The following is a 22,154-nucleotide window of genomic DNA, read 5'->3' on the forward strand; positions in this document are numbered from 1 at the left end:
TGTGTTCTGGCTTCCCATGTCTCAGGAGCATTAGACGAAACTTTTTTGCACACTTCAAGGTCTAATGGAACAGTGTGTTTACAGCTCTTTTCCTTTGGCAGAGGGTTAGTATTCCCGTTCCTGTGGCAGAAGATTTTTACTCAAATCTGTTTAAAGTTTAAGGTTCAGGATAGAAAGCACTCAATGCGTTTGTATATATTCACAAATTCCGGATGGTATCCATTTGGCCGGTTGTCACCTTTCATAGACGAGGAGAATTTTGGGTTTCCATAGACATAAAGGACGTGTATCTACACATTCCGGTATTTCCAGCTCATCAGCGTTTTCTTAATTTTGCCATAAGTGACCTTCATTATCAATTTGTGACGCTTCCCTTAGGGTTGGCTTTGAATCTAAGGATTTTTACGAAAGTTACATGGAACATTCCCGTCGCAAGGGTATTGCGTTTATTGGATACTTAGATGGCCTTTTACTTTGTGAACAGTCTCTTCTGTCTCTGCAGTTCAATGTTTTAATGGTTCCGCAGACATTAGAGGACTTTGAGTGCATTCTGAACATTGAGAAGTCATCCCTAGTTCTGTCACATGGCTTGGAGTATTTGGGTCTTCTGTTGGATACCCTTCAAGCAAAGGTGTTCCTTCCTCAGAACAAAATGTTGAAGTTGCGGGATGAAGCTCATGTTCAGGTTCTAGATCCGCTATTTATAAACGGATTTCTCAGGTTGTCATTCAAGCTTATGAGTTGCTGGATAAGGTTCCTCCTTTCCTGTTGCATTTTAGAATCAAGCTTGTTACTCCACAACTTGGTCCTCTGTTCACATTTTTGCTAAGTTTTACAAAGTTAAAATTTCTGCCTCTTCTGATGCTAGTTTTGGCAAAAAGGTTCTTCAAGTGGCTGAGTATTTGAGCTGGTTCTCCTAGGTTTTATGGGGCTCGGCCCATCTTTTTGGACTGCTTTTGAACATCCCTGCATCTTAGAATTTTTGTCCCTCCATGGACGATAGAGAAAATAGGATTTTGTTCCGTCTATTGATGGATACAGCTCCCTCCTCTCATTCCCTTTCATACTGCCTGCAGGAGACATCCAATTCTCCTGAGGACACTAAGCAAAAGTGGCAGGTGTGAGGTGGGAGGGGTTATGTCCTTAAAGTGGCAGGCTTTTTTTTTTGCCATTTCTCCTGGAGGCAGCAGCATGACTCTACGTTTCAAAATTCTTCAGAGCTGTTTCCCTCAATGAACTCTGAGAAAAGAATTTTAAGGTAAGCACAAAATCCTATTTTTCCTTTGCTGCCGGAGTGGGTGGGGTTGCTAAAGGGAGACAATTATATACTGCTTGTGGAGCAAACGTGGGCAAAGAATAGGTTCAATTTAAGATTGGACCTCCGCAAGAGCTATGCAGGCTGGGCAGCTAAAAGGTCCTTTAGTCTAGTGAAGGAGTGTAAGAGAGTTCAACTATATTTCAGCCAGCCTTAAATAAAAAGATTTCACTTGATTATGTATAGGGATGCACAGATACTTTTGAGTACCAGTACAGATACTTGGCATTTTCATGAGAACTATCAGGGTTGCAGCTGGGACTTGGCTCTGAAGCTCCACCACTGTCCTGAAATCATTAGTCTGTATTGTTTTAGAAAAACTGTCACACTGTCGTACTTGTAAGTACTCGGCAAGTACCAGTACTCGTACTCGCAAAACTGGTATCGGTGCATCCCTTTATTTATAGTTATAAAAACAAAATCGTACATTACAACAGAGATGTAGAACTCCCAGGAGCGCCGTGTGTTCCTTACAAATGACAGCGGCCTCCTAACTTCTGAATTTTTCTCTAGTCTAGTCTTGGAGCTCAAAAGTACCGAGTACTGTACTTGGTATCTGTGCAACCCTAATTATGTACATTATGAGGCTGGGCAGCTAAAGGATCATTTACTCTACTTAAGGGTAGGGGATTTCAACTATAATTTCAGCTAGTTTTTCATATAATGATCTATTTCAGTTGATTGCATACATTCTGGCTTTTGATGGGTTTTTTTGCGTCTGAATACTTGTTTGTTATACAATCATGTTGTTCTACCTGGAAAGGTTGATTCTTTGCTTGGAGGTAGCCAATGCTAGTGGCCACAAAAGAAAGACCCAAGACTGGCCAGTATTAAGCAGCTAAAAGTGGGGGGCTAGAGATTTTGCTAGTGCTTTGCACTACATGGGCAGCAATCACGCCAAATGGAATAACAATGTAATTTTATATCCATCAGAGCCTTTTCCCTTCACTCCCCGTGTTAGTCATTAGTCATCAGAGTCATCCAGTCACTGACTATTACAGTCTAGTGCAGGAAAGTGAGCAACAGAGACTAGCCAACAGTGTGTGAGTGCAGGACAGCTCTCTCGTCCTAAAGAGACCCGGTCTCCAGACCATTCATTCAAAATCTTCTCATAAGAATATGTCCATAAACTTTAATTTCTGCTTATTTGTCTCCCTTGTATCCAAAAGTCCTGAGACTGGTACTGGGTGCCATATGATGTCAGCAGCCCAGCGGACTCGGAGCTGTCAATCAATGATACTCTATAGCAGGGCTCAAAATTTCAAGTCCTAAGCTACTAGCCAGACCTTAAAATTTACTCGCCACCAGTTGCCCCACCTAAACCCTACCCTGCCCTGGCCTTATCTCCGCCAGGTCAGCGGTGTGACGCAGAGTACAAAGATCAGTAACAACGCACATTACAGAATTCAGTGGTGCAATGCAGAATACAGAGGCCAGCTGTGTGACGCACAGTGCACCGGATCTATAGTATTCCCTTTTACCAGCCAGCAGTGAGAGTACTTAGACATTCCCAGAAGAGGAGGGGGGCTATTACGTAAAAGGAGGGAAGGGGCTGTGTTTGGGAATTGACTCTTGCTGGAGTAGTCACATTTTCTAGCAAGTTCAATGGCACATGGAAATGTAATTTTTTTTAAAATTACGGAAATGAAAAACACTTCAATTTTGCCTTAAAAATACTAGATGACAGGGTCTCTTTAAGTTTAAAACTTCCCTGTATCCAGATTTGTCCACTGACCGACAACTGAAGCCTATTGCAGGAGAAGTGGGCAACAGAGACGCTAGCCAATAGTGTTAAGGGACGGTTAGCTCCCCCTTCATAAGTTTAACGCTTACTTGTGTCCTGAGTTATCCGGACACTGACAACTGAGGTCAAATGCAGGAAAGTGGGCAACATAAAGACTAGCCAACTGTTCTAGGGGCTTGGAACACTTCTCACTTCTTAAGTTTAAAGCTAAATTCCATTCATTTACTTATATTCCTCAATCACCACAAAAGAATATAAATCCACTTTGCGAGCACTTAATGCCTTTGGAAACCCTATTATTACTTTGTAAAAGTAGCAGTGACATCATTACATAGCCTGTGCAGAGTTGTGGGAGAGACCCAGCAGGCCCCACCCACTACAGGCTAACTATAGAAGGGGCAGAGACCAGACCAGTCACCCTGCACGAGGAGAGAGAGCAGCAGTGGCCGGTCTTTATTACAGTAGGGGGCGGAGACAAGAGCAGTCACCTTGCACAAGGAGAGAGAGAGAGCAGCAGTGAGCGGTCTTTATTACAGTAGGGGGCGGAGACCAGACCAGTCACCCTGCACAAGGAGAGAGCAGCAGCAGTGAACCAGTCTTTATTACAGGAGGGGGCGGAGACCAGACCAGTCACCCTGTAAAGGAGAGAGCAGCAGCAGTGAGAGGTCTTTATTACAGGAGGGGGTGGACACAAGACCAGTCACCATGCACATGGAGAGAGAGCTGCAGTAACTGGTCTTTATTACAGGAGGGGGCAGAGACAAGATCAGTCTCTATGCACAACCAAAGAGAGCAGCAGTGAATGGTCCTTATTACAGGAGGGGGGCGGAAACTAGACCAGTTACCCTGCACAAATAGAGAGATTTGCAGTGAGCGTTCTTTATTACAGGAAGCTCCAAGTCGCACACTGGATTACTGCACAGATCTGGAAGAAATTCACAAAGCTTACAAAGATTTAAGGAAGAAAACACATGACTCTTGGATTTAGACAATATTTGCGTATCCCGGGGTTCAGCTTTAAAGCTCTCCTGTGGAGTGAATTAGTCATTGCTGTATTGCTGTAGATTGCAGGGAAACTCTAGTAAAAATTTTATATTTAGAATACACTAGCTATACCTATTATATTAACCATTAGCATTCCACCCTCCATCTTTTCATGTTTACTACCCTATTGAGTGGTGCACAAGGAAGGAGATTTGCATGACATTATTGTGTCTGTATAGCATAAGGTGATCCTAAACCTAATTTCTGAACATTATTTGTTTTCATATCTGAAAATTGCTATGCAGAAGACTTGCTTTGTTTTTCCGGAATACTGCAGATGGTCTCACAGATGGCAGCTTTAGAGGAAGCATACACAACGCAAAGAGAGAGAGAGAAAGACATTTATGAAGCCACTTGGTACCCAGTCCTTTCACATAATGAGAAAAGTTGTGTTAATTTCCTGTTCATTAATTATGCATTTTAATACACCCGGAAGAATCACACGTATTCCAAACTCTGCACTCTTTGACTGCCGTTTGTTTTTCAAAGAGGCCGCAGAGGGCAAAGAGCGCGTCGGCGGACTTTATCACTGGGGCTGCCGTTAACTTGTACCTATTGATTTTTTTTGTTTTTCTTAAGGTGAGAAGCTCGACCCCACAGCTATGAACATACTCCAACAAATCATCGAGTTGGGCACAGAGTCCCATGACGCTGTTGCCTCTGTAGTTGCCATGGCACCGGGAACCGTGACAGTTGTTGAGCAGGTAATTCCCTTATTTTCACTTTAATAGGATTGTAGCAGACATTGCAGCATCGATGTATTAAGGGAAGCGACAATGTTTTTTTTTCCACGGGTAGACCTTTTGAATCTTCTTTGTAAAGTCTAAATAAAAGTAGCTGTTGATATGACTTTCACTTTGTCGCTCGCTTGTTGTTCCATATTGTCCTGCTTGTATGTAATAATAAACACTATATGGTTATATGTTTGTGGACACTTGACCAATACACCTATTATTCAACCATTGAGTAAAAAAGTTTTGACCTGTATCTGGATATTTAGGTGCCACACCCCTGGTAAGTAGTATGCAAAAAAATTATTTTAAAGAAAGAAAAAGTGGGGTTTTGAAAGCACCAGAAAATGACAACTCCAACCACAATATGTAAAAATATATTTATTTATTTCATATAAATCTTAAAAAAGGAAACAAAGAGGGCTTAAAGCCAATGATAACATTGAGTAGATAGTCCCTAACACAGCTCTTTCCACATGCACAATACCTCACCATTAACAGAAACATACATGATTCATCCTATGTTCTTGTAGACATACATGATTGGGGTTCAAATGCCAAATGACCAGATAACATATAAAGAGGTCCTTATACAATTGTTCGTAGGGCTGTGGAATGAAATAATTGCTCACTACTAACACTGCCCTAGGAACAGAGTGTGACCCTCGGCACACAACATGATTCAATTTGTAACAACTTGATGAGCATGATTAAATACAGAAAACAATGTTAATTAAAAATCCACATAATTCCCCATCCAAAATAGTGGGTAGATGTATTTATCCCCAGTATTACTTCATCTGATATCCACAATATATCAACATGACCTATATAGATAATGCTCGAAGGGTTAGAGGGTGGAGCAGATCAATTCTCCACTAACACCAACCTGCAAGCAAGGTATGGCTACCTTGAGAGTTTATACAGACTGGTATTTTTCAGTCATAGAGATGTAATCTGTCCAGAATACATTAATTATATATCACATGAGTCGTATGTTTTTATCACTGTGATTGCATTTAAGATGTATTTGCAGATGAATCTATCATTTTAATGGGCCTGGGGAAGCATTTCCCACACTTCTATTTTTGTGTATTTGGTTGGTGGTATTTCCCAGTAAGCGTCCTGGATGGTATAGAATCGCTCTTGGGGTGGTCATAGGGGATATAGACTGTTATTAGTTCCTTTGGGGAGTATTTTTAAAGTAAGAATTTAAAGCTAAGGGTTTCATTCAGCCCAGGTGGCTGTATGGCCCGTAGCCTATAGATCCACCCTGTATCTTTTTATCCCAGTCTCCTCCACGTTTGTCTTCCCTTATACATTCCAAATATATTTTTACATATTGTGGTTGGAGTTGTCATTTTCTGGTGCTTTCAAAACCCCACTTTTTCTTTCTTTAAAATAATTTTTTTGCATACTATTATTCAACCAAATGTATGTGGACGCCCCCTCCAAATGTTCAGCTGATTCCAGTGAAGGGTACGGTTGAGGCTACAATATACAAAGCCATTTTGGACAATTGTGTGCAGCACTTTAGGGAAGAACATTTCCTGTTCCAGCATGACAGTGCGTAACAATTTAGGGAAGACCATTTCCTGTTTCAGCATGACCCTTGTGCACAAAGTCAGCTCCATAAAGGCATAGTTTGGCCAGTTTGCGCTGTGGGGGCCATTCCTCCACACCAATGACCTCAACCCCAGAGGCGCCCCAAGGTGTGGTGGCACCCGGTGCGGGTACCAGGTGACACCGTGCAGTGACGCCATCACGCGCTGTACCGCTGTTACCTGCCGGCGGCCATCTTGGTGATGGACGCCGGCAGAGAGAGGAGGGGACGTTCACCCTGCGGGATAAGGTATGCCGCTGTGTCCCCTCCTCTCTAGAGCAAAAGTCGGGCTCTTTGTCCATGACAGAGTGCCTGACTTTTCAGAGGGGTTGACACCAAAATGACTGTCAGTCATTTTGGTGTCACCCAGGTGCGGGCAGCACCTCCCTTGTGACACCACTGCTCAACCCCACTGAACACCTTTGGGAAGCCAACTTTGAACCAAGTCTTCGCACCCAACATAAGTACCTGACCTTACAAATGTGTCTTTGTCTGGATAGACGCAAATTCTCACAGGCACTCTCCAAAACCTTCTCAGAAGACTGGAGCTACACAAATAGGGACAACTCCTTCTTAATGTCCATGTCCAACATCTCCATAGAATGTAGTTTTGAAACCATGTCTTTATAAGGTTGGATTTGTACACAAGGGACACAGTCATGCTGGAACAGAAAAGGGCCTACAGTGAACTGTTACCACAAGGTGCTGGAGACTAAAGACATGCTGCAGAAGACTGTTGGGGTCGAGGATCTGTTACACGTGACTGCTAAACATCACTCTCCTTACAAAATTAAAACCCCCACCGCTGACTCCTGATATCCAGGGGGTGTATGACGAGTACCAAATGGCAGCAGGTGGCCCTTGGTATACAAGTTGGGCTACCAGGCAAGTATTGAAAGGATGAGTATGATAACCATGAATCCTGCACATCTGAAAACAAGTCAGTAATGGCGGCCTTAATATTTCTATCCAGACTCTTAATTTATTTGCTAAGAGGTGGAAGCTAAGTAGGCATTTTACATTATCCCATTTTATAGATGCGTGATAATAAAACAGTGACAGATTGCTATTGCAACGTAAGTAAACATATGGTGAATTAACTTTGTGCTGTGTGAAGTTACATTTCTCTACACTGTCTGTATTTGGATGGCAGTGAATCTTAATTTTTTTTATTTGTACTTGATATAGGGGTTGTAGCATTCCTGTGCCTTTTTGTCTTGGTATTACACATTCTGTTTCTCCGGGATCCAGCGGGTAATCTGTAAGGCTTTCTGACACTGTTCTATCCATGTTTAATAAAGGCTAAATCCACATCTCCTTGGAGTCTCCTCCGGGCTGTCTCCTTCCTCGTCCTGCTGTACAGCAGATCATTGCTGTGTGTTTGCTGAGCCTGAGGGGAGCACATGTCTTTCACACTGCTGTGATAACTTCATCAGACTGTTTTCATGGGGAAAGGTTTACTGTAGCTCAACAAAATGTTCAGCTGCTGTATATATATATATATAGGTAGTCCAGGCAGCAAAGTCCTTTGTTTATCTGACTTGCAGTCAGTGTCTTTATTTAAAAGGTTGCGATAAAACAGAAAACAAATCCTTGCCACCCAGGCCCTGACTAAACAGGAAGGTTTCCTATCTACCAGGGGGTGAGCTTATCTCAGCCACCTCACAAAACAAACGGAATGCCTCTCTCTTTCTCCCACGCCTCTCTTTCTTCCACTTCTCTCTTTCCCATGTCTCTCACTTTCTCCCATTTCTCTTTTTCCTATGTCTCTCTCTTTCTCTCATTTCTCTTTCGAACATGTCTCTCTTTCTCCCACGTCTCTCTCTTTCTCCCACGTCTCTCTCTTTCTCCCATTTCTCTTTCTCCCATGCCTCTCTCTGTCTCCCCTATCTCAATCTCCACTGTCTTTCTGTCCCCATGTAAATGATAGAAATGTCACCAGCACACCGGTCCTTTTAGGAGAGCATAAGCTTCATTTATTGAAGTTCTTTGTTCATATGACAAAGAACTTCAATAAATGAAGCATTTGATCTCCTAAAAGGACCGGTGTGCTGGTGACATTTCTATAATTTGCTGATATTTGTGGCGCCATCCGCAGTCACTGCGAGCACCCCCCACTACAAGGGACTTATCTGTAAGGAGTGCAACAAGGATAGTTTTAATTTCTCTCGTCATGTATGTGCTCCCCTCTCTCTTTCTTCTTCCGTGTCTCTCTCCTCTCTTTCTAGTTTTTTTGAATATATTACAGGTATTTACATTACACGATTTATGCAGCTCTTTACATAGTGCACCTTCACATTAGTCCCCCTTTTCCCCTTTCCTTTCCACTGATGGTTCCTATGCAAATACAGACTATAATAAAGTCTGTATTTGCAAATATTTAGCTAAGCTCTCCCATCTGATGGCTTTCACACTTTGTAGTTAAGAGAAATGTTATGCACACTCCGTAGCAGTGAGTGTGTGAGGTCAGGCTATTGGTTATATGAGACGTCTGACGCTCATGAAAATGTGAGTCTTTCATACCTAAGCCTACATAGTTATGATATTCCGCCTCACGCATAAACACGACTTATGACTGGTTCTCTTTAATATCCCTCCAGGGGACATTTTTTCTCCGAAACGCCAGCTGTGTTCCCTCCTAACCTGCGAGGCAGCGGCTTTCATATTTTCCTTTAAACGCACTGCTGGTATCAAACCAGAACAGAGATGCCAAGTAAGGGAATTTCAACTGGCACCGTTGCTTATTTCGTGGCCCACATCCCTCCCGCTATCATTCAGCGGAGGGGCCTCGGCCGGCGGCTGTTCTATAAGAATGTAAATGAGAATTTTCAGAAGTGAGATGATGTAAACACTGACTTTGAAATGCAAATCTTGGTACAGAATTGTGATTTATCATACTAGAAAGGAAGAAATATGGATCATTTTTGCAGAGCTGACATTTGAAGCACATCAAACGGGAGGGAAAACCTGTTAGTGATTTATATTTTCATGACAGCGCTTATAAAAAGTATAAATAGAGGGAACGGGGCTCCGTCCCTTGTGGAAATTGTACAGTTTCATGAATTCTGAATGAATAAGCACCTGGTAGCACTTACTTTTTACTGCGTTTACATGAAATGGGGCTTTTACAATAGGAATACATTATTTTTGCTTCCCATGTAAACAGCCAATGTGAGTGTAATCCTAGAAATGAATCGAGGTGTGCAGGGCAGAAAGAAGGAAGCTCCAGTATGTGGCCAAAAGCTTGAGGACACTTCACTGTCACACCTTTATGAGCTCGTTGGACATCTCATCCCAAAACCATGGACACTAATATGGATTTGGGCCCCTTTGTATCTCTAACATCTCCACTTTTCCAAAAAATGCTTTCCACAAGATTCTGGAGTGTCTGTGGAAATGTATTCCCATTCATTTACAATACTAGTTTGAAGATCTGGCTTGCAGTTGGTGTTTCAATTCAACCAAAATGTATTTAGTAGCGTTGAGGTCATTGCTCTGTGCAGGTCACCTGAGTTCCTCTACATCATGGGTAGCCAAACTCCGGCCCTCCAGCTGTGGGGAAACTACAAATCCCATGATGCATCTCTCTCCGGGACTCGTGGCTGTGAGAATCTTTCAATGCCTCATGGGATTTGTAGTTCCACCACAGCTGGAGTTTGGCTACCCCTGCTCTACACCAAACTCATCAATCCATGTCTTTTGTGGAGCTGGTTTTGTGCACAGGGGTACAGTCATGGTGGAACAGAGAAGGGCCTTCACCAAACTGTTATCAAAGGCCGGAAGGGCACAATTGTTCAAATTGTCTTTGTATGCTGTAGTATTAACGTTGCCCATGACCAGAAACAGATCAACTGCATTGGAGGGGTAAGTGTGGTGGCCATATAGAAGATGTGCTGGCCTTATAGTAGATGTGCTGGCCATATAGTAGATGTGCTGGCCATATAGTAGATGTGGTGGCCATATAGTAGATGTGGTGGCCATATAGTAGAGATGATGGCCATATAGTAGATGTGCTGGTCATACAGTAGATGTGCTGGCCATACAGTAGATGTGGCGGCCATACAGTAGATGTGGCGGCCATACAGTAGAGGTGGCGGCCATACAGTAGAGGTGGCGGCCATATAGTAGATGTAAAGGTCATATGTAGATGTGATGGTCGTATATATCCAGTGAAGACTGCTGTCACTAGTTTGCCAAGTTTCGTATATAGAAAACACGCATGCTAAAAAAGATAATTTATATGATGGAAATGGACAAACAATTGCAGCTTTACAGACCAGTTTTCCTACAAAAGATCCCGGGGAGCAGCAATTTGACTCTTGCTGGCCTCATACATTGAGTTTACATGTGATCGCTGAATCAATCAGTCATTGGGATGTCGAGAATGTTCAATGAGACGCAAAAGCACTTTGTGAAACCTTCCTGGTGGCTTTTAATGACAAATGTCGGCAGGAAGCTGGCAGCTGCTGCTCTAATAACGTGTTTTACGTTTCATCTACTGGGGTTTTCTTCAGCTTTTACTTTTAACTAGAGTGAGGAAGAGTTAAAGCCGAACCCCAGGCACCTGTTGCCATTTAAATGTATTCCTCAATAGCCACATAGTCTTAAAAAACATTAACGTCCATGTTGAGGGCACCAAACTCATGTATAAACCTCCTTATTGTCTTGTTAAAATAGTGGTGACATCATTACTGTGCTGTACATAGCCTTAGCAAAGCTGTGGGAGGGGCCCAACAGGCTCCACCCACTATAGGCTGCCTGCAGAAAACTACTGGAGGGGGCGGGAGTCAAGGCCAGTCACCCTGCACAAGGGGAGAGAGCAGCAGTAACCGGTCTTTATTGCAAGAAGGGGCAAAGACGAGACTAGTCACCCTGCACTAGGAGAGAAAGCCGCAGTGACCGGTCTTTGTTACAGGAGGGGGCAGAGACCAGACAGGTGGAGTCACCGGAATAGGCAGGAACAGTCAAATTAGAAGCATTGGCAGGAGTTCTAACCCCTCCCTATGGCAGCACTCTCACAAGTTCCCCTTTATAACCTGTTCTATTTTTCCCCACAGGTGACGGAAGAGGAGCAAGCGGCCAATCACACTGTGATGATCCAGGAAGCCTTGCAGCAGGCCTCCATCGGGCTGGGGGAGCAGCACCACCTAGTCGTCTCTTCGGATGAAGTCGAGGGCATCGAAACCGTCACGGTGTACACACAAGGGGAGGAAGCCTCGGAGTTCATCGTTTATGTCCAGGAAGCCATGGAGCCTGTGGCAGATGGTACAATGGAGCACATCTTACAAGAAATATGAGACAGCTCTGGGAAATAAGACGACCTATCAGTGCTTCTTCAGTTTACACTGAAATGAAGGTATCCCCTGGCACAGAGTCCCATTGTACCCCGAATCTCACAAAGCCAAACTGAAGAAGAGTAGCGCAATATGGCAACTGTCCCGGGGCGGAATGTCCATCTACACTTCCAGTAAATGCTGAACTCTAGGGAGGTATAAGAGGCGCAGCCAAAGTCAGCTCTGTATTCATTAACCCACACCAAGCAGTATCAGTACCTAAAGATGGCTTGCAGTCCCTGTACAGCAGGGCTCAGGCTGGGAGAACCAGCACAAGGGGCCAATCGGGGCTGCTGCAAGGAGCAGAGAGAAGAGCTCACCAGTCTGCTGCTTCTCCTTTTACTGCCCAGTCACAGGGAGGGGGAATAAACTATCATGTAAAACGGCAGCAAAGAAAGACCAGGTCCCCTTCCCTACCAAAAAGGGCTGTACTGCGTGGCAGGGCTGTATACTTCTCAGGACTGGATGGGCAGGTAAAACAGCTCCCATATATGTATTCCATCTGCGTGTTTGTCTGGAGTTCGGCTTTTAAGTTCATCCCAAAGACCATTAGTAACTGCCTTGGAATGTATTTTATTTTTTTGGTTTAGCAATAACACGACTAATAGGTTTTGAATTTAGCTGGAACTGAACCCGAATTATGTTTACAGAGAAGTTCACGTGTGTGTTTTGCTCCGGTAGGGTTTATACTCCTAGATTTGCTCATTTAAGGGCATTTTTTTTTTGACAAATCTCTGCAGATATGTAAATAAAAAGAAATCAAGTTTCTGTGGATTGTTGTTTCTTTTTTATTACAAAATAAATTGGCCGGTGTACGTCGCCTACATCACATGTCACATGGGGGGGGGGGGTCAGGTATTGGGATTAGTGTATATATCGGACTCAGAAGTAAGTCGAAGGCAACAGGTGTCCATTGAAAAAAGAGTTTGCATTGTAGACTGGTCCGGGATTTATTCACAATGACTTGTATGGAGGAATAAAAGCAACAGGGCAATGGTATTACATTATTCAAAGTGGAACTCTGGGCAACTGTAAAAAATGACAAGTATAATGCACCAACACAGGAGCATGGAACTCCCTTCTCGTTGGCCTACCTCTACACAGGCTGTCACCCCTTCATCTATTGTGAATGTTGCTTCTCATCCACCTCGCCAACTGCCGCCACCCCTCTCTGCCAATCCCTCCACTGGCTTCCATCCCCCACCCCTCTCTTCCCATCTCCAATGGCTTCCATTCACAACCATTCTTTGTCAATCCCTCCATAGGCTTCAATCTCTAACCTTTCTCTGCCAATCCCTCCACTGGCTTCCATGCCCCACCCCTCTCTGCAAATCCCTCCACTGGCTTCCATCTCTCACTCCTCTCTTCCAGTCCCTCCACTGGTTTCCAATCCCCACCCCACTCTGCCAATCTTTCCATTGGCTTCTATCCTCTACCCCTCTCTGCCATTTTCTCCAATAGCTTTTATTTGCCATCTCTCTGCCAATCTCCTCCTAGCTTTCACCACCACCCGCTCTGCCAATCCCCTCCACTTGCTTCCATTCCCCACCGCTCTGTGCCAATCCCTCCACTGGCTTCCATACCCTGCCCCTCTTTGCCAATCCTTTCACTGATTTTCATTTCCCACCTCTTTCTGCCTGTTCCTTCACTGACTTCTATCCCCCTCCCTTATCTGCCAATCCTCCACCTTTCTCTGCCAATCCCCTCCACTAGCTTTCATCCCCCACCTTTCTTTGCCATCCCTTCCACTGGCTTCCACTCACCCAACCTTTCACTCATCTCAATTCTAAATACTAACAACAAACACCCCCATTCACAACTCTTCCCTGAGCTACATCACCACCTTTCTCCAAATATCACCCAAACCCTCCTCTCTGCTCCTCCCAAGACCTCCTGTTCTCTAGCTCCCACGTCACCTCCTCCCATGCTCACCTCCTGGACTTCAGAGCCTCTCCCATGCTCTGGATCTCCTTACCCCAACCTTTACAGCTATCTCCTAATCTGCTTTTAGGCAATCCCTAAAAACTCACCTCTTCAGGGAAGCCTATTCCACTTCTACCTAAAAACTGTACATCTACTTCTTCCGTCAGTTCAGCCCTCTGAGTTTTTACTTTCTGTATCACTTTCCTCTCCGTGTAAGGTGTAAGCTCTCAGGAGCAGGGCCCTTCTAATCATATTGTATTATAACTGTGCTGTCTCCCCTGAATTTATAAAGCACTGTGCAAACCATTGGCACTATATACATCCTTATTAAAATTAATGAACAGAGGCAGACATGCTTATAGTCCAGCCAGGGTGACACCCATGGCTCACTCTATAGATACATGCTTATTGTCCAGCCTGGGTGACACCCATGGCTGCCTCTATAGATACATGCTTATAGTCCAGCCTGGGTGACAACCATGGCTCCCTCTATAGATACATGCTTATAGTCCAGCCTGGGTGACAACCATGGCTCCCTCTATAGATACATGCTTATAGTCCAGCCTGGGTGACAACCATGGCTCCCTCTATAGATAGAAGCTTATAGTCCAGCCTGGGTGACAACCATGGCTCCCTCTATAGATACATGCTTATAGTCCAGCCTGGGTGACAACTAGAGATGTACCGATACAAGCATCGGTATCGGGACCGATACAGGGCATTTTGACAAGTACTTGTACTTGCCAAAATCCACTGATACAAAGGGCTGAAGCTTGCGCTATATTTCGTTTTGTTTTTTTACTTACCGAGCGTCGCGTCACTGCTGCTCCGGTGGGCGGCACTCCAGGCAGTCGCCGGCCACCTAAATTAGGACCCCACCTCTAGCGACGCCCACCGGAGCAGCATTGACGTGACGCTCCTCTCCAGCTCAGCGCCGACGACGTCCTGAGGCACCGCGATCGAGGCAACAGTGAGTAAGACGGGGCTTACTTTTTTGTGTGAACAAGAACAATCTACTGCTGCAGTGCATTCTGTATATGTGCTACATATAGAATGCACTGCAGCAGTAGATTTACAATTATCCTCTGCTAATATGAAGGGGTTAAATGATCCGTAGTACAGCTACATGTTATGTACTATGAATCATTTAACCCCTTCATATTAGCAGAGGATACTTTTAAATCTACTGCTGCAGTGCATTCTATATGTACTGTATATGTACTACATATAGAATGCACTGCAGCAGTATTTACAATTCTGCAGTGCGGGGAAAGCCCCACTGCAAGGGTTAGTTCTGTAATACCTGGAGTTCCTTTTTAAAGGCATCAAGAAAGCTGCTCAAAGCTTACTAAAAGCTTTTTAAATGCCGTGTACTGGCTTGCAGTACACACTACTCTTGATCAATCTGAAGCCGGTATGCACCAGGCCTGCCAGAGCCTCTCACTTTGATCAAAGTACAATATCCCTTTAAGCCGGGAAGTCTCATATATCACTGTCGAGCTCACCTATGGCAATTTATGGCTTGACTGCCTCTCATTAGATCTCAGCCGTTGCGATTCCTCCAGACTGTACCGGCAAATTGCCGCCCCGCTAACTAACCATTACAAATTTCAGCAAGATTAAATAGAAAAAAAAAAAAAGAAACTTAATTAGCAAACGTGTATAAAAAAAGATTTCATTATCTTCTGTCCGAGAGGAAATTGCTAAAGATGCTACTGTTATTTCTCTTTTAATGAGTCAATTTTACAAAGATCGTTCCTTCTGTCGTTCTCTATATTTCCAGCAATGTGTCATAATGGCGAGTCGGAGTCTCAGGAACTCGCCGATGGTTTTATTGGACAGATGCTGCATTTAGGGGGATGAAAAGTTCCAACTTTGATCAAGGATGGGTACATCAGTCCTCGGTTTAACAAAGCATCATCGGCTAACCCGGTGTCCATGAAACATTCGGCACAGCAACGTGTTTTTGTTCCTCCGGTAAAGTACACGTTTAAGAGTTTCACGCAACAGAGACTTGTTAATGGAGAAAAAACCCCATAATAATAGACGGAGAACTGTATAATGAAAGTAGAATACATCACGCTGAGGCCGTATTGTCTTCAGTCAAAAAAAGAGTGGCAAAACTGCTGCTTTGTAATATATTGCATGTGAAAGCTGAAGGTTTATCTGCATATACACTGAGTGGCCACATTATTGTGACCACCCCATCAGTACTTCGTTGGGCCATGAGATGACTTGGTTGGGCCGCCTCGTGACTCCACGAGATGATGAAAGGTGATGCGAGGAATCTGACATGGCACTGTTGCCCTTCTGTTGTCTTGTACCAGTCTTGCCACTCTCCGTTCTGCCCTAACATTGACTAGTCGCTGACGGCCACAATTCGCACGTTCAGGCCCAGATTTTCGGCTGACAGTCCAGTCTTTAAACACTTTAACAACAGCTGCTCTTGACATTTAACGAATTCTGCTGTTTTGCTGATATTCGCTCCATGGCTCCGAGCGCCAACAATCATCCCACGTTCAAAGGCTGTTAAATCGTGTTGTTTCCCCGTATCTTCAGAAACCAATCACTTCTACTGTCGTGGTAAACAACCTGCTTCCCTATTTATAATGGTCTGGCCCTCTAGCAACTTCAGCGCGAAATTATAGCTAATTTGCCTACAAACGTCAGGTGGTCATAATAAACTGGCCACTCAGTGTATGATCAACACAATATGGGGTGTTATGGTAGGTGTAGATACGAGTGTAGATAATGTAGAATCAAAAATTGAAAGAATTTTTACTTCGCCCAGGTGTGTAAAACCTTGGAGGGAAGCGGGCTTTCCAGACACTCGATCTTCAATCTCAATATTTTAAAGTTAAAACAGTTTATTGGTTTCACAGCTAAAGATTTGTTAAAAAATAAAAGCCTTAAAAAGATTTTACAGTTTGTCCAAAGGTCCACATAGACAACAGATTGGGTAATTCCATGATATACAACACTGTCCACATGGTTTCAATGTCCATAAGTCTTTTCCAGGATCCTTGACATGTTTCGCTGTCACATGGCTTCCTCAGGATGATTTTAACACCTAGAACACTCGAATAGGGGACCAAGTTATAGTAGATTCAGCACCGGAAGTTAGTTACCCTAGGGGGGCTGAGGAGGGGCACACCAGCAGGAGGGCTGGAACACCCCAAACATCAAGAGAACTGATGTTCAGTAATACCGGGAAGTTGGCATTAGGAGCCAGCCCAGCGGCATGCACAAGCACAGACACCGTGGGACACAGAAGATGGCGTTGGATCAGAGACTGGCACCAGTGCTGGAGTGAATCCTGAAAATTACTGATCAGATCAAGAGGCATCATTTAAGATAAGTCCTTAAAGCAGCATTGGGGGGGGATTAGACTTTAATGTCACTTTAACTGTAAAAAATTGAGATTGAGAATCGATGGCCTTGAAAGCCCCCTTCCCCCAAGGTGTCACACGCCTGGGTGAAGTAAAAATTCTTTCAATTTTTGATTCTATAATCTGCATATATTGTTACTTTCCCTGGATCCTCCCTCCCCTATCAATATGATAACAACATTTCATTACATACCCTTTTTTTTTTTTTACCTAGTGATATCATCACTAGGTACCTGTGCGTCTCTATGCATGCTGGCTGGTGGGAGGGGCCAGAAGGGTGCTTTAGATAGCTTCCTGAAGACAGGGAGCTGTGGAAACACCCACAAATGTTGCTGAGCCTCCATAATTAAAAGAACTGAAACCCAATGGACGAAATGGGCCGTCAGGCTGGTGGGATGATGGTGGGCGGGCTCCATATGATTTGCAGCTTCGAATGCTGATTGTGGAAAGCTCACAGTGTGCAGTGAAATCAAAGTAAGTCATTTCAGTCCAGGAGAGGAGTCGGTACAACTGTGCAAGACTGAAGGGAAGGGCGGAGTTCAGCTTTAAAGACCAACTCCGGGAACAAACAAAGCTGAATGGATGGGTGAACTACTTACAACCAGTTATGATGGGCCTATGCAAACATCTGAAATCCAGTAATTGTAGATTGAGTGATACACCCGAAACATAATGTAGAATCAAATATTGAAATAATTTTTACTATGCCCAGGTGTGTAAAACCTTGGGGGAAGGGGGCTACTACAACCAGTTAAGGTGAACTAGTTACAACCAGTCATGATGGGCCTATGCAAAAATCGGAAATCCAGTAACTGTGCAGTCTAATAAAAGATGTGTATTCACTCCTTTTCAAAGTTGAATTTTAAGCAAATTTAAGCCTCTGAATAAATTCCTTGCATGTCACAGTATACACTGGAAAATAGGCTCCACCTTTAGGGTTACCAATGCAGACTTTGATCTCTGTGGCTGGACTGCCTAGTTTACGTTCCTAAAAAAGGGGAACTTCGCGTTTAGGAAAGCTTTACTGTGCTACACACTGATTTGTTTTTTTGATCCCTTTAGTCTCTCCTCAACATAACCTGTAGGGTTATACTGTCATTGATTCCCAAGCCCTAGTCCATGGGAGCCATGGTTCTAGTTGGATCCCAAGCCCTACTCCATAGCAACCATGGTGGTTGTTGGGTCCCAAGTCCTACTCCAGAGAAGCCATTGTTCTTGTTGGATCTTAAGCCCTACTTAGGAACCATGGTACTTGTTGGGTCCCAAGTCCTATGCCAATGCTTTGCAGTATTGCAATCCTGCCTTTGATTTAAAAGCCCCTGAACCGCTGTCTATTTTTTAAAAAGGTAAACTTAGTAAAGCTTTTCTGTGCTACAAAATTATTTGGTTTCTTGATTTCTTTAGTCCCTCCACATCATAAGCTGTATAGTTATACTGTCCCATTGGGTACCAATCCCTACACCATAGAAGCAATGATTATAGTTGGGTACTAAGTCCTTCTCCATAGACGCCATGATTTCCAGAAATTGTGCCCGCACTGTGCAGTATTGCAATGTTTTATTTTATTTAAAAGCCCCTAGACTGCATAGTCTATTTTTTTTACAAAGATTAACAGGGGAAAGCTTTACTGTGTTGCACACTGATTTGGTTTCTTGATTCCTTTAGTCTCTCCTCACCATGTCCCATTGGGTAGCAAGCCCTACACCATGGAAACCATGGTTCTTGTTGGCTCCCAAGCCCTTCTCAATGGGAGCCATGGTTATTGTTGGGTCCCAAGCCCTACTCCATTGAAGCCATGATTTCCATACACTGAGCCAACGCTGCACAGTATTGCAATGTTTTCCTTGATTTAAAAAACCCCTAGACTGCTTAGTCTATTTTTTTAAAAGATTAACTGAGGAAAGCTTTACTGTGCTACACACTGATTTGTTTTTTTGATTCCTTTAGTCCCTCCTCACCATAACCTGAATAGTTATACTGTCCCATTGGGTAGCAAGCCTTACATCATAGGAGCCATGGTTCTTGTTTGGTCTTAAGCCCTACTCCATTGGAGCCATTGTTCTTGTTGGATCCCAAGCCCTAATCCATGGAAGCAGTCACAGTTCCTTGTACATTGATCCGGCACTGGGTTTTGTATCCTGTCCGAGCTGCTCGGTTTCCTGTCAGTCCGCCCTGAACCTAGATGTTAAAAGGCTTGTGCACCTGTGCTTTAGCGTTCGAGCAACGTGTCTCCACGCTAGTAGCCGGACCGCTCTGTTTTTTGTGGCATCCACAGCTCAACATCCACACCATCAGTGGCTCTGAGGAAGACCAGGTAGCTCCTTAGATCCTGAGACTCTGGCACACCTGTGTTGGTTGTGCAGTCACACTGTCCCTCCATCTTCAGAGACCCATATTCCTGCCCATTCCTACTTCAGTCCCTATATACTGCTCTGCAAGACCCAGAGTTTACGATTCGTGGTGCCCCAATGCCCTAATCGTGACAGGGGCCATAGTTCTTGTGGGTCCCAAGCTCTACTCCATAGAAAGCCAAAGTTCTTGCTGGGTCCCAAGCCATACTATATAGGAGCCATAATTCTTGTTGGGTCCCTAGCCGTACACAATTGAAGCCATGGTTTCCATATGCTGCACCAATGATGGCCAAATAGCCTAAAACAGCTGTACTCAGTTTAGAATAAATGGCTTTAGAGTATTGAGCTTTATTTGCACTATACACCAGCGTTTGTGGATGTGCATGTGGCTGATTTGGGTTAACAGAATGGTTTGCATAGCTCCGCCACTGTCCTGAAATGCTGATGTAAGTTGTAGGCGGTTCTAAGGAGGCTTTACTGTGCTAACACACATAGGTCAGCCAGTAGTCACAGGATGAGGAACCGGTGTTGCCACATTCAAGATAAAGGAGTTACGCATGTCCGGAGCCACTGGCACAATTGGGTAGACACTCAGTGCAGTGGCGTCACAAGAAGGGGTGCGGCCCGCACTCGGGTGACACCATTGCAGGGGTGTCACCAAAATGACTGACAGTCATTTTGGTGTCACCCCCTCTAAAAAGTTGGGCACTCGGTCATGGACCGAGAGCCCGACAGTGCCAGGAGAGAGGAGGGGATACCCCTCATCCCGCCAGGTGAACCTCCTCTCCCTGCCTGTGTCTATCACTAAGATGGCCGCGCATGTGCGATGACGTCATCGTGCACACACGTGGTGATGTCATGCGTGATGATGTCACGATGGGGTGTCACCCAAATAATACAATCAGGAGTCATTTTTTGGGCCAGAGTCCCTCTTTTAAAGTCTTTCAGACTATTGAAAAAAGTTCACGAATAGTTGATGTCTGACAGATTGTAATTTAAAGTCCTCCGTCTCCATCTGATTGATCGCTTCCGTCTGTGCGCAGAAAGTCAGGCAAGATGAATAGAGCCCATTACGTTCATTCTCATTTGGAAGATGAATGGGGGCGAGAGTGAATATTATTAACTTATTTCATTATCTCCGAATCTTACTGGCTGGGGATGTCATGTCCGTATATTTTATCCAAAAAGTCATATTTCTGACAATGTCGCCGCTAGATAATGAGGACAGACGGAAAAAAATACCTAAAACAGCCGAGTCAAACCTGCGTTTTGTACAGTTTTATTTTATCCCGTTTGATTTTATAAACAACTTGTCATTTCTTTCCTTCTAATACAACAATTTCGGATGCTGTTAACATTTCAAAGAGTCACTGAAGGTTCTCAGTACCAACTGAAATCCACAGAGTTAGAAAAACAAATACCAGCAAGAAATATAATTTTTAATGCAGCTAGTCTAGTTACCCTAATCTATTTCATATCAGCCTCCTGTGGTCACCTGATTAGGGGAGGGAGGGGCTTTGAGACAATCGGGCTTTGTTGCAGATGGGGTGCTCATGCACTGGAGATAACAGATTCAGGAGAAGGCTTCTGCTCTTCCTTTGTCCAATTGGCAGGCTGGGAAGGGAAAGGGGGGGGGGCGTAGGGTTGCCACCTGCCCAGGATTCACGGATTCACCCGGAGACTCCGGGTTTTGAATACGGTGTCCGGGTTTCATGGCAGCAGAAACCCGGACACAAGATGTCACGCAGACAGGGGCAACCAAAATTAAGATAGGGGCTACTGCCCCCCCCCCCTCCCACTGAAAATAGTCTCAGCTGTGATATTTACATATGAATAATCCACGACTCATTCTCTTAAAAAAATGTTTGCGCGTCGCTAGAGTGTTCGGGTTTCGCTTGAAGAAAAGGTGGCAACCTTAGGGGGGTTCTTGATGTAGCTGTACTGCTGCTGCAGTTCTAAATGTGTTGTCTGGTAGGGGTGCCTGGATCCTAAAACCTGCTGAACAGAATTGAGAATCCTATGACAGATCCTTCTCAGTTGGGCTACAGCTACACATTACAATTCATGGCTGGTGGCCTCACATGAGTTCTAAGGGACAGATCACGGGCTCTATGGAAAGTGACGGTTCTACCAGGACAGCAGTAAGTCTGCACGTGAGGTCTAGTTATATTTGGGAGTCTGAGGGGATGGGGGTTTAAATTGTTATATAACTACTTCAGCTCTCAAAACTGTACACCACCCACAGACCAGAGCAATATTTACATTTCTGCTATGGGCCTATTTATTTGGTAATAACTTTGTCAATACATAGAATAAAACCGTATTATTATTATAGTTATTTTTTTTATTATTATTAGTTATTTTTAATATACACTGAGTGGCCAGATTATTATGACCACCTGACGTTTGTAGGCAAATTAGCTATAATTTGGCGCTGAAGTTGGTAGAGGGGCAGACCATTATAAATGGGGAAGCAGGTTGTTTACCACGACAGAAGAAGTGATTTGTTTCTGAAGATACGGGGAAACAACGAGATTTAACAGCCTTTGAGCGTGGGATGATTGTTGGACGCTCGGAAGCCATGCAGCGAGTATCAGCAAAACAGCAGAATTCGTTAAATGTTCAAGAGGGGCTCATTGTTAAAGTGTTTAAAGACTGGACTGTCAGCCGAAAATCTGGTTCTGAGCGTGCGAATTGTGGCCGTCAGCGACTAGTCAATGT

At 44.1% G+C, this 22,154-nt stretch overlaps 1 protein-coding gene across 1 annotated transcript in view; it reads left to right on the top strand.

The window, feature by feature from the left end:
* The window catches only part of ZFAT (zinc finger and AT-hook domain containing), a 159,278-nt gene extending 147,517 nt beyond the window's left edge, over nt 1-11,761 (top strand). The window contains exons 16-17 of the mRNA XM_018554003.1: nt 4,683-4,807; nt 11,495-11,761. Coding sequence (XP_018409505.1) covers nt 4,683-4,807; nt 11,495-11,734 — 365 coding nt within the window. The 3' untranslated portion in view covers nt 11,735-11,761. The remainder of the gene's footprint in view (nt 1-4,682; nt 4,808-11,494) is intronic.
* The last annotated feature ends 10,393 nt before the right edge of the window (nt 11,762-22,154 follow it).

This window comes from Nanorana parkeri, unplaced genomic scaffold, assembly GCF_000935625.1.
Source record: "Nanorana parkeri isolate BGI_ZX_2015 unplaced genomic scaffold, ASM93562v1 scaffold138, whole genome shotgun sequence".
NCBI lineage: Eukaryota > Metazoa > Chordata > Amphibia > Anura > Dicroglossidae > Nanorana > Nanorana parkeri.